Below are 25,026 nucleotides of genomic sequence, written 5' to 3'. Positions count from 1 at the left end.
CGCCTTATCGGCAATATTCGCTCTGAACAAAAAAGTCTCCAGAGCACATCTCGGCTTGGCGCCTTCCGAGCGCGCACCCTTCGCGGCTGGATCCCGCCTCGCCGCCGGCCGCACCGGGAAAGCCGGCCGGGCCCTCGAGGGGTTTCTTTCCGCTCTCCTCGATTACAAGCGAAACAGGTTTCGCTCCGGGGAACGCCGCCGCAGGACACAGATGACCCCAGACTGGTGCCCCGAAATCTCGTCCAGCAGACTCCCTCCGGAGTCCCGCACAGCCCTCCGAAGACCCTCGCCCCGAAGCGACACACGCCTCCCCCAGGAAACACCTCAGGTTTCCCGCGCCCCCCCTCAGGCCGACAGCTTCCCTCATGCCAGCGGCTCTCCGGCGGGCGGGGGGGGGCGGGGGCGGGGCGGGGCGGGGCGGGGCGGGGCGGGGGGCGTGCTGTGCACCACCCACCACGTGACCCCCCCGCCGCGCCCCCGCCGCTGGCCCACTTCCTGCGCCTCCCGGCCCCGCCCCCGCCCCTCCGCCCCGCCGCGCCCCGAGCGCTGGTTGGCTGCGGGCTGACAATGCGCGCGGCAGCGCCCCCCGCCCCGCCTGCCCGCCTGCCCCGCCCCCCCGCCGGCTTCACCCGGCAGCCACGAGCCGCTGGCCGCGAGCGGCCGGGGCAGTGTCAGCGCGGCCGTTAGCCGCTCGCTGAGGGATCGCTGCGGGATCGCTGAGGGGACCCGGCGGGCGGCTAAGCGGGGTCATGGCCGCGTCGGACCGAATGGTGCTGGGGCCGCTGGTGGGCTCCATCGATCAGGGCACCAGCTCCACTCGCTTCCTGGTGAGCACATCTTGGGGCTTGGGGTGGCCTCTGGCGCTGCGGCGCGCAGGGACGGGCGGCGGCCCCGCGGCCTGAGGGAGCCGCTGCGCCCGCTCCTTCCCTCTCCTGCATCCTCGCGGGGTCCCTCTGGCCTCTGCTGTGCCCTTGGGGAAGGGCAGGGGGGCGGGCCGCGCAGGGCCGTGCTACCGCTGCCCCGGCTGCTGCCTTGGGCCGGCATCCCTCATCCCCGCGGCGGGCCGGGGCTGCCGCGCCGCCCGGAGAGGCGGGTGCTGGTGGGTACTGGGGTGGCGAGGCCGCCGGCCGGCGGTGTCCCCCCAGCGATCAGACCCCCGTCGCCTTCCCGCCGCGCTGGGGGGCGAGCAGCGCTGCCCGGCCCGCGCAGAACGAAGGGGAGCAGGCCCGGCGGCAGGACCGGCAGTGCCCGTCCGGCCCCAGAGCAAGCCGGAGGGCAGCTGCTGCTTGAGGGGGCTGCAAAATCCTGCTCCTTCGGGCAGGCTGTGTTTTAAATCTGCCGGATATCTCGCCCTGAACCGAATCAAGTGGGCGCAGTGCTCAGGCACGGGAGGAACAGATCCCTGTGAATTCAGTGGCTGTGGTTAGTTAGTGTTCAGACAATGCAATGACTGCTGTGTTTCCCTCTAAAACCTACTTGGGCCTGTTGGAATGACTGCTGCAGTTCTGGAGGCTACATCCCAAATTGTCAGTGCATCCCGTGCACTTGCACACAACTTCAGGTGACGGGACTAAAGATGGGCTTGTTTAAATGCTAGAGGAAGATTGTTTAAGGATGGGGCAATGACTATGTTAATCAGATATATATAAAAGCCTTTTAGTTTAAGGATCTAGTTATTTCCATATTATGCAGTAGACAGTAACTAATGTTGTTATTATATATGAAACTTACTATGTAAACTTCCTGCTTGCAAATCTCTCCAAATGTCCAGTCGCCTAGTCAGTAAGTCATGGTAATTTGATTTAGATCCCAGTGACGTTTTCCATCATGGAAGAGGAATAATGACTAAATACAAAAAATGTTGTCAAATATACAGTGTTGAACTGGGAAGAGAAATGTTTTGGCTTTTTTTTTTCTTTTTTCCCGTTTTTCTTTTTTCCCTTTTTTCCTTTTTTCTTTCTCCTTTTTCATTTTTTCTTTCTCCTTTTTTTTTCTTTTCCCTTTTCCTTTGCTTTCCTTTTTTTTTTTTAATGCATCCCCCATGTGGAATGTTCTTTCATGAAGCAGGAGACTAGAATATCTTCTTGACATGTGTTACCATTATTACTCAATATCACGACCTTCATGGGATTGTCAAATGACAAAACCCAGATCTGGGGGTGGAGAGAAACTTCAAACTGACAAATGACACCACCGGACTATCTTGAATGCCAGTCAGGAGTCCATTTCAGAAAAGCATTTGGAGAAGTTCCCTGTAACACCTGAAGATTAATTCTATCTGCTTTACGTGTATACCAAGTTACCTTTTTTCTTAGCCTAAAAGGATAAGACTAGTAGAAATAAAAGAGACACTGAAGGATTTAAATTTATATTCAAGCTCTTTTTACAGGTATTTTTACAAGTTCTTCTGACAAGGAATTTCTTATACCAGATGCATTCATCAATGGCTTGTATACAGTCAGGGTTTTTTTCTGTCTACATGAGATATGTTTCCTCTGTTTGAGGATTCAGGTGCTTACACAAATAAATAAGAGGCCATAATTCTTTCCTTATTTTTTTAAAAAAGTATATTATGTCTGTCATTCTTCAGTTCTTCTTGTATCCATCTCATTTTCTCTTAATTAATTTCAAAATACAGTGCTGGCCTACACTTGGCAGTTGATCAAACTAGTATGATAATTAAGGTATGTGGATTTGAGAAAAAAAGGTACATCACTGAACTGAATCAGAACATGGGGTGGGGGGAGGAAAAGGGCAAAGTGTGCAGGAATCTACTACAAGTTGCATCAATTACACAGATAATAGCACATATATCTGGAGAATTCTGTGCTGGAAAGAGATTGCTACAGTTAGAAGGGAGATTTTTGCTTTGAATTATTTTAAGCCAAAATGTGATGTGGTGTTCTTTTTGCCTGAGTTGTTTCCCTGTCTCTCTTACTATCTCTCCATCTTTTACTGTCTTAGTTGTTTTGCATACCTTTCTCATTGATCTCTCTACATTTTTTTTCTTCAGGGCTTCCAACAATTTTAATCTTCACCAAGTCACCAGTCAGAATCAAAGTGTTGGTTACTTTGCACATGTCTGTTCAGTAGTACAGTGCAACGGTTACCTAGTTTTTTAAGATGGAAGACTTACTGGGTTAAAGATGTCTGGGTGAAAAACTGGCTTCTCCTTTGCGGCCAAAGGGTGGTGTCAACAGTTCAGTCTAAACTTACAGTTACAGGTGGCCAATTTACAAGTGGTGTTCCACTTGTAAAAGGGCTGATATACTATAGTATTTTCATCAACCACCTGGGGGATGGGTTGGAATGCCCTTTCAAGTTTACAGGTGACTACAGACCAGAAGAAGCAGTTGACTGGAATTCCAGTTGGAGAAGGGGCCTGACAGAAGCTTCATGAAGTTCAACAAAGTTTGGCGCTTGGGACAGAATGCTAAGAAGCAGCTTGTTGGAAAAGGACCCAGATGCCTGCTGGACAGCAAGTTTAATATAAGTGAGCAGCGCGTCCTTGTGGTGAAGATTAACCACATGAAGAAAAGTACAGACTGCAGATCAACAAAAGTGATTATTGCCATCTGCATGGCACGTAAGAGGCAGCATCTGGAACGCTGTGGCTGGTTTTGGCCTCCCCAGAGGAAGAGAGAATCGGAAGAACTGGGGTTTGTCCAACAAATGGTCACTAACATGATCACTGTGCTGTAGCACAAGGCACACGAGGAGAACTTGGGAGATCAGGGGTTGTTTCTTCATAGGGGAGTCTAAGGCAGTGTCTTCAGCTGTCTAACCACAGTCTGTAGAGAATACAGAGCCAACCTTTTCTCAGACATGCACAGAAAAAGGCAACATGCAGTGAACAGAAGTTGCAGCAAGTGAAGTTTCAAACAGATGTAAAGAAAAAAATTTTGACTTATGAGGGGCTCCGGATCAGGGGTGCAGAAAGCCTGTGGAATTTCCATCCTTGCAGATACTCAACACCTGGATGAGAAAAGGCCTTGACCAAACTGGTCTGACTTTAAATTTAAGCTTACCTGAGCAGTGAGTTGGCCTAGACAACCTCCAGAGATTCCTTTTAGAAATAATTATGCTATATATAGACACAAGTTTTGAGAGATTCTCTTGCTTACGTGAACGAGACTGTACGAACACAGATAGATGATAAAGAAGCACCAGAATGTAGGTACATTTCTGTTACTGTCACTCCTCATTTATCCTTGCCTCTCACACACAATACACATACAGTTTTAGCTTGTGCTGTGGTTTTACCCTCTGGAAACCTTAATTTGGATCTTTGCTAAGCTACTTGCTTTTGCAAAATAAGCTGTAATTATTTTTGAGATCTCAGCTTTCCTGTAAAGTTAGGTTGAACCTGGATAACAGATTCAGAGTTACCAGGGAGAGTGCAGTGCTTTGAGTACCAGTCCAATTGCCTAAGGCTCATTTTCTGTAAGATATCAAGCAGGAAAATAAATTGAGTAGGCTAAACAAGTGTACCCACGTGAATAAATTCTGGTCTAGATATTTGGCCAAATATTTTCATCAAATACGTGCTTCTCTTGTGTTTGATTTTATTTTTTTCAAGAATCCTATCATAAAAATCCACTGTTAACTTCTTTTGCTAAAAGTCTTGGGATCAGAAGCTAATGGCTGGCTGAGCCACTGCCTGATCTCTTGAAAGCTATTTGCGGGTTGAAGTCTTTCTGGCATTCTATCCAGGAACAGCAAGAATCGAAAGTACACATACAGTGTACACATACATGTACAGAACTTCAGGTCCTAGGTTTGTCAGTCAGCCACAGACAATTTTTTTTCCACCTGAGTGGAGTGTTTCTTCCTTCATTTCCCAAAGAAGCATCCCAATAAAGCTATATCACACTGTAAGCATTCTTTTCAGGAAACAAAACCTGGGTTTAGATAAGGAAAAAATTGGTGTACCCATTGAGCTTACCCTTCAGAGGGGAATCTATTTCACTCTTCTACTGAGGTAACATGACCTTTTGGGAAAAAGCAAAACTTGATTGTATAGTTAACAAGAAGGGTTGAAAATATTTCAAATACTTCAGTTTTTCCCTAAGTCTTAGTTTTTATCACTTAAAATGTATTGCAATTTTTACTTTTTATTCCCATAATCATAAGCGCCTCCTTGAGGGGGGGAGGGAGGTGTGTTCATTAGGAGCCTTCCAAGCAAGATAATTTCTAGGAGACTTGTTAAACTGTACGTACGTACACAAATTCTGATTGCCTGATAATTCTAGTTAAATGCTAAAGGTGGAGTTACGTTTGTCTGTCATCCTTCCCCCAGCTGGGTTGATTTCAGTGCGTTTTCAGAACTCCAGCTCTGAGCTTGCTTGCCTGCAAAGCTGTAACATTTCTAGCTTAACAGGAGCTCATGAAAGTATAGCATAAACTAACAGAAGTAGCATTTCTGCAGGCAGTTACCTGGCAAAGCATGGAAAGTTACTTCTAAAATCTGTCTTCATTATTGTAATTTCAGCTGTGCAGCTTCTTGCATCACTTCCCTGAGCCTCATGTTTCTGTTTGTCTTATTTCTTTTCATTCTTTGAAAATTGTTACAGCTGATTGATCTGAATTCTTTTCCACTAAGGTCATAAAGACTTGGTGTAATACCATGCAACTGTTTGCACCCCTTCATATGATGTCATGTGTTACACTAGAGACCCTATAAAGAGCTCAAATTCAGTGATCAGCCCAGTGCTTGTGTGCTTGCTTACGGACAGCATAGCTAAATAGGTCTTTCTTCTCTCCTTCACTCTTGAGATTCAATGCTCAAGCTCTAATTCTTTGTATGATAATTTGTTGGGAGTGGAAGGAGGATGTTTTTTATTTATTGTCTTTAATCTGTCACCCAAGAATTCAGTACATATCTGGTGGTTTTCAGTCTTTGCGGATAGCTCTGCATGTCCGAATAACCTAGGCAATTATTTTGTGAGTACTGCTCATAAAATGAGGGCAAAACTGACTTTGACTTCCATCCCCCCTACAAAAAGTGAGAGATCAGTACCATAAACTGGAACCAGTTCTTAATGGATATGAAAGGAAAGAAAGCACTGACAGAAATACACCTCAAACTTGTTTCAACAGGAATGTATTGACCTTACCTGAATTACCCATTGTCACCTCTTTATCTCTCTTACCACTGTCAGAGAGAAACAATTGTTTAGGGTTGTTTTTTTTTTGGCATCAGGGCTATGGTTGGTTTGTTGTCGGTTGTTGTTTTTTTTTTAGAGGGGGGGCAGGCAGGGGACGGGGACTTGGGCAGGGAAGGAGGGCAGGTCGCATTCTATTTATTCCCTACTTTGTTTATCGTCTTCTAGGTTTAATTGTAATGACTCATTTATGTTTGGCATTCTTTTGTGTATCAGAATTCTGTTTATCAGTGTAGAACATGGTATTGTTCCCAGTGAAAGGTTTTAATCCCTTGCTTTGAGGTACAGGGAATGTCTGATGCTTTTGTTGAGGATGTCAGAAGCTTGCAGTTTTGTTCCTGATGGATTAGGAAAGCATGTTTACCTAGTTCTTCTCGATGGGCATGAAAAAAATTATGCATTTATAGTGTTATTGCTTCAGTTGATAATTTATTGCTATTTGAGCAGCTTGTTTAGAAGGAAGCAAAACATTTTGCTGTGCTAGAGCTTCACCTTTTTTTTATTTTATTCTATTTTTATATTTATATATGTAAATATATATATATTTATTTTTATTTTAGAGCAGGCCACACACTCCAGGTTCAATGAATGACCTTGTCTAATTGAATCTGTATTTATTTCCTGCTAACAGTAGGAATCTTTATGTACTGCCTTCTGTTTCAAGGAATACTGAATGATTAATGGTGAATGATTACTGAACGATATTTGACATTGCTAGTAGAGCAGATACATACAGGTTCAATAAAAAGTCTTCTGCTATCTTTATTATAAAAACTTAGTAAATGTTACTATGCTTTAGGCAGAAAAGCAGTTTCAAGTAAAAAATTTTTCTGCGTACATGCAAAACCTTATCTCTCCTACTAACTATGTTGCACAGTGTTTTAAGACCTGTATCCCATTATACTAATTCCTTCCAAACATCTAAGTACTGACAGAGCTTACCCTTTTGTTAGGATATCTTCATGTCAAGCCTGAGGTGTAGATTAAATTTGTACAAGTAAATATGGTAAAAAGAATAGTGGTGCTTTTTCTATCTAATCTTTCCAACTGACAACAGAAAAGGACAAACTAGTACCTTTTAAAAACTTGTCTTTTTGGCAGTGGAGGGGAAAAAATAACTTCTAGTATTTTCCAGAGAGGTTGTAGTCTTTCCATCCTTGGAGGTTTTCAATACCTGCCTAGAAAAAATCCTTGAGCAACCTGGTCTAATCTCACAGCTGACCCTGCTTTGAGCAGGAGGTTGTACTAGAGATCTCTCAAGGTCCCTTTCAGCCTGAATTATTCTATGATTCTAATATATATATATAGAATGTTTCTAGTCATCAAAGTTTCACTCTAAAGATAACACTTTAAAGTTTCAAAGAAACTGGAGAATTGGAACTTTCATCTGCACTTTGTCAGAATTGTTCTAATAGTTTCAGAGTAAACTGTACTATCTAAATGAAATCAAGAGTTTATGGATTAAAAGCTTTAAGAGAAAGTCTTAGAATTTGTGGAATGAGAGGAGAGCATTACCAAGGAAGTCTAGAAAAACTTCAGTTATATCCCACAGAGTGGATGGGTATAACTGAGTTTTGTACCTTAGCACGAGTGGTTTCTAAAGCCAACCCTCCTCTGCTTGCCATAAAAAAAGACAGGATGGTGTGCCACTGGCATGTTTTGCAGTTCACCTGAAGCTGCTGTTAGATTTTACTTTCTAGGTCCCTGAGTGTTCTTCAAAAGATTCTGCATGATGCTAGTGAGCAAGAGCTGTTCTCACAGGAACTTCATCATTGCCCAGTCAGTTATGCTGGTTTACTCATGGTACAATGAAGTTGGATGTTTTATTGGGTGTCATCTTAGCTTGGCCACAGTAGATTACTTTTGGAAACAGGCCACTGATGGTTAATTAAGACTGTTGTGTATTCTAGCTGAGCTTTTACTGCAAGGCAGAGCCTCTAACTTGTGATGCCTTAAGAACAGCCATTAGTATAGTCCTCAGGATTCTCTGCTGTTTTTTATTGCAATGTATTCAAATCTAAGTCACTTCTGCATTTTCTTCTTTTTTAATGTATTGTGTTGCTGCAGTGACATTCTTTTATTGTCAGATAGTTCACAAGCTCTGTATTTGTAGTTTGTTTTGAAATAAACTGGATTCTGCCTAGGTGCTTTTTCTTTCTTCAGTTTGGTCCCCTTTGTCATTTTGAAACTACATGTGATTGTCTGTCTCTTAAAATCACTCTTCCTAAATGTGAGCTAACCCAAGAAAAGGCATAGTTCTGGCATTGGAGTATCAGTGCAGAAACTAAAGAAATGTTATTATGACTAGCAGTGGGTGTTTTACTGGGAGGTGTGTTCTAAAATGCATCATCAGTTTAATTTCCACAACCTCTACAAGAAAAAAATATGGTTCTTTCCCAATCCATCAAGAAAAAACAGCAGTTATAATGGACAGCAAAGCTTACTAAAATATTCTTTGCTTACCTTAATTACAAAAATCATCTATCTGAACCCAGGTTATATGGATATTTGGGTTGATAATAGACAATTACTATCAATTATCACAGCACTGTATTTATTCAAAATAATAAATGTTCATTTATTGTTGTTTAAACTTCTGTGTTCATAGGAAATCCTGTCATGTAATTTATTTGCAGGTTTTTAATGCAAAAACAGCAGAGCTCTTGAGTCACCATCAAGTTGAGATACAGCAGAAATTCCCTAAAGAAGGGTATGAATTTTCGGTGGTTTTTAATTTGTGTACTTATTGGTAAAGCTTATGTATATTTATCTATGAATGATCAAAAGTGAAGTTGATTAATAATCATTAAGAACATAGTATCTGCTATAAAAGACTGTAGTCGGAAAAGTGGCATAAAAAACTCACATTGGGTGTCTGGCATGTGCTCTGATTTAAGTAAACTAAAAATACTTAGCATTTTACTCTGACCACTCATTAACACATTTAAAATTTAAACTTTAAAGTTTAAATGAGACTTAAAGTCTTTTTTAAAGTGGTAAAGCTGGACATTTTTACAGTTTAATCGTAGTCTTCAGTTTAGTCCATAGAAATTGATTAGTTTGTTCTCTGAGGTGTTTTTTTTTTTTGTTTGTTCTTAACTGACCTGCCATTTGCTGCCAAAGCAGAAGTATAGAATAAAACAAAGCAAAATTCTTTGTTTTCTGCAGATGGTTTTGTTGTGAAAATACAACTTACTCTTTTAAAAGGGTTTGAAGTTCATTGCACAATTTCCAGATATGTAAAACATACTTTGTAGTTAATGTTTGTGTCAAAATGCTTAGCTGTTTTTTCAGAGTATAATTTCTTTTTTTCCCCCTAAATGTAATTTTTTGTCTTTTTATTAACTGGTGTTTACTTTTTGTTAAAGGTGGGTGGAACAAGATCCAAAGGAAATACTAAAGTCTGTCCATGAATGTGTGGAGAGGACCTGTGAGAAACTGCAACAACTGAACATAGACATCACTAACATAAGAGGTATTCCTTACTTAAGGGTAACTGAGGGCTTTAACATACTCATGGTTGAGCAAGTCAAATTCTCTAGTTTTTAAGTCAATAAATAGAAAGGTGGCAGCATGTGCTGACCTCAGAGAAAAGCTAAATTGGCATTGAGAGCAGTTTGGTTGAAGCAATGTGAAAGCAAATCCTTTGTGTAGATTAGCAATGCAGAATCTACAAAGTAGACTTAATCTAATCTTGCAAAATCACAGAGACAAGTGATGAATTAAGAGATTCTGAAATTTAAATTGGGATTTATTGGGAAAAGCTAGTTTCCCTGTCGGTGCTTGTGTTGTCTCAATTTGTAGCAAAAAAAAAAAGATTTAGAGCACCTAAGTTAAGCAGCAAATGTTGAATGATGAGCTTTTAGAAGTAGCATTTCTAAATTGTAGCATGAAAAAGTTGGAATCTTTTTATTTCCCATTTACTTTCCTCTTCTCCTTACCTGTTCCTCCCTCCTTTCCACCTCTCCTTTCCCTCCCTCACTCCCCAAAAGGGGAAAACAAACCTTCTGAAAAGGATACTTCTTTCTATTTTGTCCTGAAGCCATTGGAGTCAGCAATCAGAGAGAAACAACAGTGGTTTGGGACAAGACAACTGGAGAACCTCTTTATAATGCTATTGGTAACTACTATGCTTTCTGAATATGTAAAATCATAAAATGAGCATGTTGTAGAAAAATGCTTTCCTAGTTTTCTGTGCAGATCTCACTGTGGCCTTGCCTCTTCACTTCCTTGATTTTTTGATACCTGTGTCATAAGCTCTGTGTTTATATATACCAGTGCAACTAAGAAAAACCTACTCTGTTAAAATTATTGCTTAATAAATCACTTAATGGCTTTTAATAAAAAAAACCGTTCCTGAGGGGTTTTGTACATCCCTGACATGTAATGAAGCTTTTACTTGCACCCCAATCACTTCCTCCTAAATTAAAAAGCCTACTAAATTTTCAGGATGCTTTTGATTTAACTTTAAAGGAAAAGCATTTCCAGTAGGTTTAAATATTGTTTTGGATCTTAATTTTTAACCTAACTTAGCTTTTCAGATCATGTCAGCTGAGAAATGGTAATTGCATAGATTTACTCTTATAAGTCATGTCAAGTGCCAGATTTAGTTTAGCTTAGTATCACTGAAAAATCAGGACTCTTCTATATTCAAATATATGTTAACAGCTTTATCTTAAGCCTGCTTGTACCTTGATAACTCTGACATAGCACTTGAGTTCAAAGTTTTCATAGGAATAGTAAATAATCAACCTGCTATTTGTTTTAACCTCTTAGTTTAATGACAGTCATCCACTGTAAACGAAGTAGTATTTTGCTTATGCTGTGATTGAGAAAAGTATATATCCTGTTATGTGGAAAATCCTGTTTGATTTTTCATACCATTTGTTCTTCTAAATCAGTTTATCTAACCATTTTTAATTTTTACAACAGTGCATTTAAAATACAAAGGCAATACAATATTCTTTCAGCTACATGAAAAGCTAAAAATAAAGACAGGAATTTACTGACAAGAGCTCTAGTTTTGTAGAAGCAGCTTCTACATGTTACTTTTTGTGTATTAAATTAGTTGATCACTTAATTATTTGTGGTTTTAGTGTGGCTTGACCTTAGAACCCAGTCAACAGTTGAACGGCTTCTTAAAAGAATTCCAGGGAAAAATAAAGCCTTTTTTAAGGTAAGAGATTTTGCAAAGCATTTAAATAGTATCTGAACTCTAATGTTCTGGAGATGCGTGCTTAAAATTCCCCAAAACAAAGTAAGTCAGTTGTAGCTTCTAGTCCTTTCTTACCTTGTCAAATAATAAAAAATTTGCTTAATGCTACACACCAATCTGAGGCTGCAAAATGTTTATTTTCCTCAAAATAAGTGGTTAACACTCCTTACTTATCTCACTGGAGAAGTTAAACCAGTAATCGTTAGTGAGACTTAATCATGTGCTACCTATCCAATGAGAGGTAAAGATCACACACAAAAATCAAGAGCAAGTAGAAAAAAAACTACTTGGAAAATAATTCATTGATGTGAATTTTTTTACCCTTTCTCATCTTATGCCTATTCTCATCTTAATATTGAAATTAATTGTAAGCATTCTGAGAATTGGGAAGATAGTTTATAAAGAGCAAATTACTTCTTTTTTTAATATGGGCATATATAACAATTTGGAAAGTAATTGCTTGCAAAAAGGTGTCGTAATTCTTTGATTTCTATTTTCCTTGATTGACTGGATAAATATTATATATTTTATATATTATATATATTTTCTTATAGACAGGAAATGGATGTCAAAAAGCATATAAACTTACTTGATTTTTCAGTTCTAGTGGAATACAAATTCCATCTTTCCTGTGTCATGCTGCTCATTTTCGTTGTTGACCCTTGCTGTCTAGTCCTACAGAGATAACCTAGATAAGACAGGACTTCTGCAAACAGCTATTTCCACATAAATGGTCATTGAACTGCAGTTACATCAGCTTTGATCTTTGTCCATTAATGGTTTTGGTATTTTCAGACTTGTGTATTGTGTGCTTAGTACTTATTTAAATAAGATTGTGTAATTTCTCTGAGTTTTGTGTCTGCGTTTTTTTACTTACTATGACCATTTTTATATGTATAACTACAGTATTCATGGAAAAGATACTTTAATAGTGTTTAATTACTTTTTTTAAAATTTATTTTACAGTTTAGGACTGGTCTTCCACTTAGCACTTATTTTAGTGCAGTGAAACTTCGGTGGCTTTTGGATAATGTGGAGGAGATTAAGCAAGCAGTTGATGATGGAAGAGCTATGTTTGGCACTATCGATTCATGGCTTATATGGGTATGTATTTGTGAGTTTATTATCACTCTTTTTAAAATGAATGGCCATATCCTGCAAATTTCTGTGCAAAGTACTGTGTGACCCATGATGCCTCCTGATCACACAGTGATGCGAGTACAAGGAACTAAAGAAATTCCATTAAAATTCCTTACAAGATGAACTTTCATTGACCCTGTATCACTGTATTTTTTTTATGCTTATGTGTAGTTTACCATTAATAGGTTGCTGTAAAATTTTGCTCATGCTTTGGAAAAATCTTGGGCTTTAGAAAGGTGTCTTAGCCACCTTCGCAATAAAAGAATCCATGTTGTACCTTTATTTTCTGTTTCATGCCTTTTTCCCATTATTAACAGGTCTTCCTCTTTAGTTGTAGAAATGTCAGAGTTCTCACTCCCAAGCTCAAAACTTTGTGAATTTAGAAAATTTTTTTGTAATTTGTTGAAGTAAACCTGTATCTTTTCTTGGCAAATAATATTTTTTTTTTTGTTCAGAGTTTGACAGGTGGAAAGAATGGAGGCGTTCACTGTACAGACGTAACCAATGCCAGTAGAACAATGTTGTTCAACATTCATTCCTTGGAATGGGATCCTGAGCTCTGCCAGTAAGCTCAGTTTTTCAGTAATACTGTTATTTAAATGGATTCTATACATTATGTGTGAAGAAAGCATTTAATAGCAAGAATCTTTTACCTAGACTTCAATCAGCAATTACTGTTCTATTTACTGTTACCATTGGTAATTAAGATTCATTGCTCTCCAGATGTCCAAATTACAGCTGTCTAGATTAATTAAAAGTAGCAGATTTGTTCTGTAGCTGGAAGACTGGTTCATGGAAACGGTGGTAGTTAATACTTTCTTTATTCCTTAACCAAATTTGTAAGACAGTTACAATGACAGTGTCTCTATTTTAAGTTTAAATTTATTAGCAACAATTATTATAAAGATATTGTTGGAAGAGGAATGACTTCCCACGTAGAAGAGTTGGATATGTCTTCAAAATACTCAAATGCTTTACTCCATAATTCAGTGTCATGTACTGTAAAAAGTGGAAGAACACAGTGATGGATTAAACCATAGAAATCGAAAGTTCCTTTTATAGTGTTTTTTTTCTTTATAGCTTAAACTTATTTAAGAAAACAAAAGCGAAATGCTTTCTGATTTAGCACTGACCATATATATTATTTTGTATTGTGTTCAGGTTCTTTGACATTCCTATGGAAATACTCCCAAAAGTACGAAGCTCCTCTGAGATTTATGGCCTGATGGTATGTTTACTTGTGTATGTATGAAGTTAATCTTGTAAAAATGTAACTATACCAATATAGATTTGACAGAATTGCCATAGATTAAGACTAACAGCTTTTTTTAGACCAATATATTTTTACTTATGTTTAGTATGTCATTATCTACTGTTGTATAATATTATATGAAGTTGAATATTTGTTGTTTTCTCTTTTAAGTGTCAAACACACAAAAAAGATGGGAGAGGTTTTTGATAAGGATAAAAATTTGATTTTTATTACAGTCACTTACTGATTTAGAAACTACCCATCAGAATGCAATGTATAATCAGTAGATAAAAAGATTGAGACGGCTGTTACTTCTTTACTTCTTGTACAACTGAAAAGAAGAGATGAAAGTCGCTGTGGAAGTCTTCATGATCTAAGAAGACTGGACAAGATGTGTAATGTCTTATTTCCAAATAACTGAAGGCAAGATCAGTCAGTTTCTGTGAAATGGAAAATCATAAGTGACACCGTAGATTGCCTGCTTTTTGAAAAATACATTTCTCTTGCCCTGTATATTTCCATAACACTCAGTAAAAAAAAATATTTTGGAATAATTGTGATGTCTTTTTAATCACATTGCTCCCAGTGCAACTGTGAATATTACTTAGGACTAAATCATTAATTGTTGTCATGAGGCTGAGGTTTCAAGTTTACTTTGATGCAGTACCAACTTTTCTGATACAGTGGCATCTAATTTATTAGCTTCAGAATCAGATAAACTGGATGTTGTAATTTTGCATTCTTTTCCCTCATAGTTTGCTCTGTTTACTAAGAACACACAGGCATTTTGTGATTAAGACAAGTTATGTGATTTTTATTTAAAATGTAGCTTAACTTGCCTGAAATGTAAGTATTTTTGCTGTTCTGTTAATGGAGATGCCACTCATTGTGAAAGTCATTGCTGACTTTCATTAATGTGCTGGTCGGATGAGAGTGAGTTGTATTAAGCTGAATGAGTGAGGTAAATGGAAAAAGACACTACCTAGCAACTGAAACAGAATAGCTGGTCGCTTTAAATCAACTTCTGTTTCTCTTCCCCTATCCTTTTCTTTTTCTTCGTTTTGCTGGCTGTAGAAAATCTGTCCTAGCCTGGTGAGTAAGAGGCTTCCATTAGGCTGACCACCTATATCTTACCCATTCTGTTCAGATGCTGTACATTTCCATTGGTTTAAGGATTAGCAAAAGCACACTTTCTAGACTGATAAATTGAGTGGACATTTCCAAATACGAGATACTACAATTAGAGTTCATGCCAAAGGTGTTTCTAAAATGTAATCTTGATGTATGTGTTTGCCTTAATTTGCAAGCTGTTGAGTATTTCTTTTTATAGTGAAGTGAAAAAAAACAGCTACTGGCTAGTAAACATTAGCTGTTTCATTTTATAAATGAGAAAATCAGGCCATTCTGTCTACAAATATTCATTCAATTATAGTGAAACACAAAATCCATGCATTTATAAATTGAATTACCTTAAATCCAGTTAATTAAAATGAGTGTTAAAGAAAAAAGTATTCAAATCAGAAATGCATTTGCATGGCTTCACTGAAAATGCATTTTCACAATTGCACAAAGAAACAACTTAAAGAAGTGTAAATTTCTTACGAGACCTGTTGCAACTGAAACACTACATGAGACTTAAAATGCTGTATCTTAAAAATGAGGCATCTGTCTTTGCTTATTGTGTCGTCACTCTCACCTTTTTTCTAGTCACTTCACCATTTTGCACTTTTGCTTTTCATGCTTTACACTGACTGCACAGATTACACTGAACCTAATATTCTGTGCACTATGATTTAATCAAAATTTATGTTGAGAACTGCTGAGGTGACATAAAGTACACCTGTAAGTTTCCTGCTATTTTTTAGTAGTTTAGGCATAAGCTGCTTTAAGCTGAAGTCCAGCGTACACCTCAACTGAACCATGTTGCTTTTGTGATGCTTGTTTTCCTTTGAGCATTATAAGTTTAGCTTCTTTTTCATTGCCTTAAATTGTAGTCATGGAAAGCTAATTTGGAGCTTTTCTTTCTCTTCTTGCAAATCAGAAATCTGGAGCTTTGACAGGTGTACCAATTTCCGGGGTAAGTCCTACTTCAACTCTGATTCTGTCATGAGAACTTGATAATGCATGAACAGTGGGAAAAGCTTTTACATGGGTGAATCCTGCTACAAATTGAGGTTCACGAAGTAAACTTTTGAAGTTGAATTATTAATTGACTAGATTCTTCATTATTAAGTTAAGGTCTGACAGCTTTATTGCATATGTGTAGTGCTTATTGTAGTGTGTTGGAAACTTAGGATCTCTAAGTAAATGAGTAATGTTACAAAATGGAAGCAAGCTCTGCTTTATATATAAAAAGAGTTCAGTATGTACAAAATCCGGAAGTGTTGGGCAGATTCTCAGCTTTTTCCAATACAATATCCATAGAGATAGTAAATGTTTGTTTGGAGTTCTTTAAATTGTTCACCTAAGTAGCATGACACATTTTACTGGCAGTTCTTACAAAGGGGAACAGCAGTAAAAAGTACAGGTTCTCTCTATAGACTTTTCCTCACTTTCAGTTACCTGTGTGTTGCTAACAGATTAGTTATAGTTAAATGTGTCTGTTCATGTTCCTTTTTCATGCATATGATTCATGTGCACCCATTTGCTAAAATAAAAATCTCCCTTTTCAGTGCTTGGGTGACCAGTCTGCTGCTCTTGTTGGGCAAATGTGTTTTCAAAATGGGCAGGCAAAAAATACGTAAGTTATTATGAAAGTTGTAAGGTAAACACACTGTTCTGTTTTGAATTTAGTATTATATTCTCTTTCAAGCTAACTGCCAAATGCTTTTGTAGTTACCACATAACTACAGCTCTAACTTTTGACTGTGTGGACCTACAAAGTAAACAGTGTCCTGACTTTCATATAAAGTATTGAAGTTACTAAAGTTACATGGTTTGTGAGGTATACTTTGGAACAAAGTCACTGTAAGGAAAGATCTCTGTGATGGATTTTTCATTTTAAAAATCTCTGAAACACAGATTAAAACAGTTGCAGTTTCATTTAAATTGTGACCTAAAGTTAAACAAATACAGGAAATGTGTGTTAGATTGCATAGACTTGAATGATAAAAACCCACAGAATTGTAGATGGGAAAGGTTCACTTCAGTTGCAGTGCCTAGTTTTGCTTCTGTGTCTAGCTCAGTGTGGAGAATTCTACTCTTTTTTTTTTCTGTTTCTCAGTCTCTTAGTGTCCCTTGTTTAAAATAGCTGATCAGTTAAATCAGGCAACTGGTGTAATCAAACATTCATTTGAGGAAAAGCTCTCTGCTTAAATGACTTACTGTTCCATTTACCACCATGTGCTTAACTAAGCATGTAGGTACATGCACAGTATGGGACTTTCACAGAGTTAATTACACATTAATATATACTTGTTGCTAATTAACCTTCACTTTATCTTTTGCATTTCTACACAAATTTAATAGTTAGTGGCCTTTTATTTTAGTAGAACAAACATGGTTCTAAGTAATATTATCACAGTTAATTTTTGTAAGAAATACTCTTATACCACAAGGGACCTTTTGAAATAAAACAAGCTAAACCAAATGGTAAAAGTGAGATTTTTTTAAACTTATATGTGTAACTGCTTTAGCCTTTTTCTCTCAAATTTAACTGAAGACTATCTCGGGACTATTTTGAGCTATTAATTTTCAGGGTATTAAAAAGGTAGGGAACTCATACTTTCTTAGAATAAGAATGAATTATAAGTATTTTGTACTGCTTTTATTAAACTGTGCCCTTACGTGTGTGTTTGCACACATACATGTGATGTGGTCTTTGAATGAGAAACATACCATTTTTAGAACTTTTTGAACTGAGTATGTTTAAAGAAAACCCTTTTCCTTGTGACAGGAACGAAGTTCCTTGCATTTTCCCCTTTAAAAGCTTGAATTTAATATTGTGAAATATTTATTTTATAAAGTATCTTTCATAATCAGCTTAAATTGAAGTAGGTAAATACTGTGACCAAAGAGGAATTCACACTTAGTCTTCAGCTGTATCTGCTCCTTGATCAAGTATTATACAAGAAACAGCTAGAGCGAGAGGTGTGGGACTAGGTTTTTCAGCTGCAGGTTGCATTTAAATCAAATTTTAAGGGTGGTTTTATCATCAAGTTAATGGTAACATAACCTTCAAAGGGCAAAAAGTGGTGCCTTGATTCTCCACAGAGGAGTCATGGATTCATGAATTGCAGTAACAGGTTATCCTTTAAACATCCTAGTTTTAACTTAACTTTGCTTTCATGTTAGGTATGGAACAGGATGTTTCTTGCTGTGCAATACAGGTCAGAAGGTCAGTTGCACTTTTTAGTTCAATTTTTTTTACAATCTTAATATTTACGTTCTTGAGTACAACAAAATATTAGCCTTTCTTAAACTTATTAACAACAATTCTATTGCTACAGATAAGGAAAAGTTCATACTGAACTGTGAAAGAATAGAAAGTAATAATTTGTTCAAGGTGTTTCAGTAAGACTCCATTTCCTAGCTCCTTAAGTTTCCAAAAAATAACTTTTCATAGCAAGTTTCTTGCTGTTTCCCTGTGTATGTTCCTAAAATGCACACAGAAGTGCTGAGTGTTGTGTTACTTAACCATATGCTTTTCTCCTTGTCTTGGCTATTTTATTTCTTCCCTTCATATTCTCCCATTATTTCTTTGTAGTTCTAGTTGAATAAATAATGCAAAGCTTTAGTTTCCTTCTCATTCACATCTCCTTCTAAAGATCCTCAATTCTTTGCTATAAGGAGGATGGAGAGACCTGGGGCAGCTTGTGGAAGCAAGAATTAACACCAGTGATGAGAGGCTTCTATCTTAGGTGTTTATTTAGAGTGACTGATAATTTACTTTGTTAAACTTTCCATATTCCATTTTTTTGCCAGTGAAGGTTTTGTCTCTTGTTTATTATCATTTGAATATTTTTATTTAAATATTTTCTGCCTTTGTTCATGCTTTACCTCTTCTTTTCCTTTTCCCCATTTAGTCTGTGTTTTCTGAGCATGGTCTTCTAACCACAATAGCTTACAAACTAGGCAGAGACAAACCTGTTTGTTATGCACTAGAGGTAAGTCCAATAATTTCTTCCTCTTTGTAATGATACATGTTCTCATTTACTCCTGTTTTCTAGTATCCTAATATTGTCTTCAGTTGTATGGAAATGAAAATAGCTTTGTGTTGTAGCTTGTGTGCCTCAAGGCTTACGTGGGGTTTTGGTTATCCCTATCTCTAATCTGTATCATGTAATCTAATAACAGTATTTCTACATTGCATTATTTATATTTTGGGGGCATGATGGCTAAAACATTTTTCTGTTACACAGTCTTTCAAATCTTTAATAAATGTTATAAATAAATAAAAAGTTTTTATACTAAAATTGGGTTTAAGAGAGAGGGGAAAAGGTACTAGTGTTTCACTTATCCTTTCATAACAAAAGTCATAATGAAAGGCTTTGGGTTTTATTTCATTCTAATGCATTTTACTTCTAACTTTTAAAAATCTGAATCAAATTCCTGGGACAAGAATCCTCTAACAATTGAGCTTTTTTTTTACGTACTAAGACTTAGGTGCTTAATTCCAGAATTTAGTTCCTCAGTTCTCCACACAACTCTGAGGGCATCCAAATTCTGTAGAAAATGGTATTTTTACTTTAACTTCTGGGTCTATTGTTCTAAGGCTCTGCTTCTGAAGCACAGATCAGCTGAACATCTACTTGGCACCAAAGCTTCATCAGGAATGACAGAATTCTTCCATCTGCGCTGCTTAGTGGGCTTGATCTAATAGTTATTCTCAAAACACACATACTGAATTCTCTGCTGCTATTGAGCTTTTGTAGGGAGCCTGTTTTCCATGTGAAACACACAAAGACAACACACAGGATTTTCTTCATTGGGAGAATAGTTTGTGGTTTATATTACTTTACTAGAATGTGGGAGGCTGACTTCATTTCCTTTTCCTTCCCTAAGGAAAGTTGATGTTGCATTTGCCATGTTCTGGCAAACTTTGGGTTTTGACTTTGTGAGAGTGTGTGAGAGGTTTCGTTTGTTTCTAACCCATGTTCTTAAAGCAAGAACTGGAATTGTCTTGAGAGTGGTTTGTATTTCTGCATGCTGAAACATGTGCATGTGTAACTTTGCTTCTTCCTCATCTCCAAGTCTTTAATGATACTGTCTGAAGAAATGGCTTCCACAAAAGATATTAAGTGTCCTTTCTCCTGTGTCCATGCTAGAATCTTCTATAATTTGCTGGTCCCAAGAGTCAAAAAATGTGGATTCAGCCTTTTCTTTTAATCAAACCCCTGTCTTGTAACTCTAATAGGTGGGTAGAAAACACCCCTGCTCCTTCAAGCAAAGGCTTTGAATGAAAATATGATGCTGCTCCCATTTTACTTGAAGCTTGGTCTGGCAGACTTGGGACTTGTAGAGAAGTCCATTTGGACCTGGAAGTGAGATGGGAGCCATCTATGATATGGTGGAGCCATTCAGGGCCATTTGCTGAGGCAACAGCAATTTTTCTGGCAAATGCAAGTGCCTAAATTTTCTCTCTGTCTGAGCTTCTGTATTTAGAATCTAGATGTAATCAGTCTTGGGTTTTTAAATCAAAGCATAAAAATCTTAATTCGTCAGAAAAAGAAGACTGAGGCTTCTGGGCCTTGTAACGATATATTCAGGAGAAGGGCGAAATTAGAGAGACAAGAAGAATGCTTAGGAAATATCATGGTAACTCCCCCCTATGGAAAAAATCATGTAATATGCACCTTTCCTACATGGAGCCTGTGTAACAGACTGCTGGTTTTACATGGCAGTCTCCAGCTGCTGAGAAACGTGTGTTTTGTTTGTGAGCATTCTTGGGAGTACTTTAAGCTGTGACTATAAGCCTGCAATTGGAGGCTGCAGGTACCCCTCCTCTGCAGTCTTGTAAAAAGGAACATGAAGCTACCAGTTGTTGTCTCCTAATGTGGTAATTTTATTTCCTTCAGGGATCTGTTGCAATAGCTGGTGCTGTTGTTCGTTGGCTGAGGGACAATCTAGGTATCGTTAAGACTTCACAGGAAGTTGGTGAGTATTCACAATTGGGAGCTGTTCAGTTTTTTAAGTTTTCATTACCAATGTCTTGACGTCTCTGATGTTGAATGAAAGCTCAAAATATTCAAGGAAAGAAAAGCTGGAAGATGCATATATTTTGCTGTGTTTGAACAATTTGCTTTGCATCCATGAAATTACTGTTTATTGATACATGTATTTCATATAGCATATCAATAGTCTTTGAAACCCTTCATCAGCTTTGTTCTATTGCAAGCTGTACTTTTTAGTAGTTTCCCTAGCAAGCGGATATTCAGGAAGATGTTATACTTACAGTGTATTTCCTAGTTTCATACAACAATGAATTTTCCAGAACCAAGAGTATTTAAGTCTCTACTACAGAAGCTAGAGCATATTTGATCCTAAACCTACATATTCATTCCTGTCATAAACATGAGAACCTAAAGCCGTATGTGTGCAATTGTTTATGTAAAGGCTTCATATCTGTTGAGTTAAGAACCTCAGTTTGCACAGCTCCCTCTTAAAGGAATTGGGGAGGATGGTAATCTGTTTTGGCTAAGAATACAGTAATCCTTTAGCATTTGGGTAGCTGATGTTTTCTGCTTGAGCTGAACTGAAACAAGCTGGTGTGTGGCATAGAAACTAGGAATATATCAAACTTTGAAAAAGGAGAAAATGGTGGAAGCGTGCAAGTGTAACAGTTTCAAAGTGACAGACTTAATGAGATTTAGGATTAAAAAGCAATTAATTACATATTTTAATAATTTGATGTCTTATTCAAAGGTGAAAAAATTTAGAATTCAAATTTTACGTAGAACTTCAAAGATGAAGCAAAAATTGAAAATGTCAATCTGTTTCTCTGTAAGAAAGCCTTACAGATGATACAGAAGAATATAAACTACCGTCACATGAATTAGCCAGCTGTTGAAACAGTGTAATACCTCTTGGCTTCACGCGTTTGACTAGACCTTTGGAAGGTCTGAGTTTCAAAAACTTTAATCTTGTCAGTGGTTTTGAAGTCCCGTGGGATTTCATCATCTCTCCCTATTTACCTTTAATGTGTTCGTACTTCTCCCTTCACTCCTTTTTTAAGTGGAGCCTGTGTGAAATTGCCATTTTAAAAAGACTTTTTTTCTCTATTGCTATGCTTCTCTGATCAATACAAACAGAGGAAATTTACAGAAGCTGAAAAAAAATACTTTCTTGTTATAGGAAGGAGCTGCACATTAGCATTACTTCTTTTGCAGTTCTAGGTGGTTTAATATAATTTTAAAAATTAAAATATTTTAATTTTGGGGACTTCTGATATCTAAAGTTATTACTCAGATATTGAGAAACTTTAGATTTTCTTGTAGCTGACCTTGTGATTATATACATAAGCCAAGAATTTAGAACTCTAAATCCATTTGAAATTAATGGGAATTTAATTCTTAAATCCCTTTGGTCTTGATCCAGTTTCCCTTGCTTACTTTGACTTAAAAGCAAGTAAAATGTGACCTTTTGGACTGCTTTGAAGGGTACATTCTTTACCCACAGGGTACCCTTTGAAAACCTCACAGTATCTAGGTCAGAATATTGAGTACACGATTTTGGTTTTCAGTTTTAATTTTTCATTTTACATTGTACATTTTTCAAACTCCCTATGCCCCATCTTCCATTTATATTGTTGCAAATGGAAAGCTTGTTAATGAGGAGCAGGGTGTGCCAGAGTTAGTTGTATTTTCTACTTGTGTGTGGCTTGATTATTTTTGTAGCTACCTAACATATTCTGAGTATCTTCCCTACTTAAATGATAACACCTTTAAGTGTCATATTTACATGTTGGAACAGTTGTGAAGAGCTAAGCGAAGGCTGTTTGTGTGTGTGCATTAGAAAAACTGGCCGCGGAAGTGGGGACTTCTTACGGCTGCTACTTTGTGCCAGCATTTTCAGGACTGTATGCACCATACTGGGAACCCAGTGCAAGGGGGTAAGGATCTAACTAACCACTGCATTTGCCGAGGGATTTAATGTTTTTACAAATAATATCACTAGTCCTTCCAGGTATGTGAAATTGTTCTTTTTGTTCCTTTGACATGTCTGGGTAGATCATTCTCTGTGGTATCTTCAAGCAAGTGCTGTGTTTCTCCTTTGTACTTTGCTGTTCAAACCAGCAACTGCTTCTGGGAGAGAAAGAAGGATTAGCTAGCTCAGCTACTCACACGCCTTTCCCTGCCCTCCAAAATAAAGTAGGAGGTGGGCAGGGAAAACACATGGGCTTGTTTGTGCATTTCGAAAGACAAGTGCAAGATAGTTCTATGATTCTTGCCCTAATGAGGCCAACTTTTCTTCTTCACACATTTCTGGTTCTGAAAAGATTTTCATCTCACTAAAGAGGAAAAGAAGGTCTGCATACTGTGAGGCATCAGGCAACAAAAGAAAGTGAAGAATTTAGTGCTGATAGGTGTTTTTTGAGCTCAGTTTCTGGTGGCTGCTGCATTTACTATCTCAAATTATACATATTTTATATATAAGTATATGTATATATATACACACACACACATATATTAAAATATTATATATATATATAAAAAATAATCATGTATATATAATATACTTAATTCCTACCCACTTCTTCTCCCTCTCCTTCCTCTTAAGTTCAGCTTTCTTTCCAGTCTATTGAACACTCTTTTCCCCTCTCCTGCCATTCCCTTTCCTGGTTGTTAAGACTTAACTAGCTGCTACTAGTTAGAGCTACTAGTTCAATCAATAACCTTCTGTTCGTCTTTTCTGCTGTTGTGAGCTTGCCTACTGTTGCTGGAATCAGAACATGCCATGGGAGTCACAGAAGCATAACAAATTTGAATATAAAATAACTTGCCTAAAGTGAGAAAAAAAAATCTTAAAGAATATCTAGTTTCCAAGGTTTCAAGTAGTTGGATCTTTAGAACTTAGATGCATTTTGTACATCAGGAAGAAATAAATCATTGATATGGATGTTTTTAGTTTTTCAGATCACAGTGCTTAACTTTTTAACTGTTAAAAGCTGATATTTGGAGTGGTAACAACTAAAAATGTCCTTTAGTATCTTTGAACTTGCATGTATCCAGCAGCAAATACAGCAGCATTTCTGTGTAGTATGCTACTATTCCTCAGATGTCAAAAAAGAATGAAAGGATGATTATTTGCTCTGCAGTTCAGACTACATTGGCAGAATTCAGCTTACTCGTGGTTACATGTAGCATAATTTCCATATCCAAAAATCTCTTTGAAGGTGCAGAAGCAACTAATGATCAGAATAGATCTGAAAATGACATTAAGCATTTAGAGCACAGCACTGACCCAGCTGGGCTTTTCCTTAAGAACTGAAAGCACTAGAGAATTTCTTAAGGTTTTAGTGATCAGCAATACTATTTTTTAAAGAAAAATCGGCCTTGATCGTGCATTTCCATTTCTTAAAGAAAGACTGGAGCTTGTGTGTGTGTTTGTGTGGTTATGGGTGAATATGCACCCATCTGCATGCAGATTGGCAATACATTTTAAGTTTATAGCAATTGTATCAATTGGTCACTGAAAGCATGTTTGTCAGGAAAATAAGGATGAGAAAGTTTAGATTAAAGAGGCACAAGCTTTTTAATATTAGAAGGCAGTCATGCAATGGAACTGATGAACTTTGAATTAGAAGGCCTAGGTCTGAAGTAACGGTGTATGTCTGGTAAAGAAGTATGTCCTAACTGGTTTCTTTTTTTCTTTTCAACAGTATTATCTGTGGCCTTACTCAGTTTACAAATAAAAACCACATCGCCTTTGCTGCACTAGAAGCAGTCTGCTTTCAAACACGAGAGGTAAAGGCAAATTGACTCCTAAACTCATTTAAGTTAGTATGATAACAGGGACTGTAGCTCTTCAGGAAGAGAGAAGATTTTAAAGATTTAATGAAGATTAATCATATGCTTTATATTGTACTTAGATGCTATTCTTTTCTCTATGTGGTGCTAACATTGAAAGATTGTTCCTGTGGGTTTAGCTACAATTAGGTGGTTGGGTAGTACATTATTTTGGAGTGGCAGTGCTGCTTTTTATCAGCACTTGAAATAAGGTGAATGTATTTTGTGAATGCTTTGAGAGACAGAACATAGAAACAGCAAATGACAAGGCCAGTGCTATAACTAAAAAGTTGCATCTGTGTAGGAAAC

The 25,026-nt window shown here is 37.7% G+C and overlaps 1 protein-coding gene across 2 annotated transcripts in view; it reads left to right on the top strand.

The window, feature by feature from the left end:
- The first annotated feature begins 605 nt into the window (after nt 1-605).
- GK (glycerol kinase) overlaps nt 606-25,026 on the top strand; it is a 36,761-nt gene continuing 12,340 nt past the window's right edge. For both annotated transcript variants that reach the window (XM_037377029.1, XM_037377028.1), the window contains exons 1-15: nt 606-827; nt 8,801-8,874; nt 9,533-9,639; nt 10,207-10,284; nt 11,261-11,340; nt 12,346-12,483; nt 12,975-13,084; nt 13,681-13,747; nt 15,813-15,848; nt 16,444-16,511; nt 18,065-18,107; nt 18,796-18,876; nt 20,788-20,866; nt 22,724-22,820; nt 24,591-24,675. In XM_037377029.1, the coding sequence (XP_037232926.1) occupies nt 750-827; nt 8,801-8,874; nt 9,533-9,639; nt 10,207-10,284; nt 11,261-11,340; nt 12,346-12,483; nt 12,975-13,084; nt 13,681-13,747; nt 15,813-15,848; nt 16,444-16,511; nt 18,065-18,107; nt 18,796-18,876; nt 20,788-20,866; nt 22,724-22,820; nt 24,591-24,675 (1,221 nt within the window). In that variant the 5' untranslated portion in view covers nt 606-749. The remainder of the gene's footprint in view (nt 828-8,800; nt 8,875-9,532; nt 9,640-10,206; nt 10,285-11,260; nt 11,341-12,345; nt 12,484-12,974; nt 13,085-13,680; nt 13,748-15,812; nt 15,849-16,443; nt 16,512-18,064; nt 18,108-18,795; nt 18,877-20,787; nt 20,867-22,723; nt 22,821-24,590; nt 24,676-25,026) is intronic.

Source organism: Falco rusticolus, chromosome 2 (assembly GCF_015220075.1).
Source record: "Falco rusticolus isolate bFalRus1 chromosome 2, bFalRus1.pri, whole genome shotgun sequence".
NCBI lineage: Eukaryota > Metazoa > Chordata > Aves > Falconiformes > Falconidae > Falco > Falco rusticolus.
Note: the sequence above shows the minus strand (reverse complement) of the source record. Positions and strands in the feature narration are given on the sequence as shown.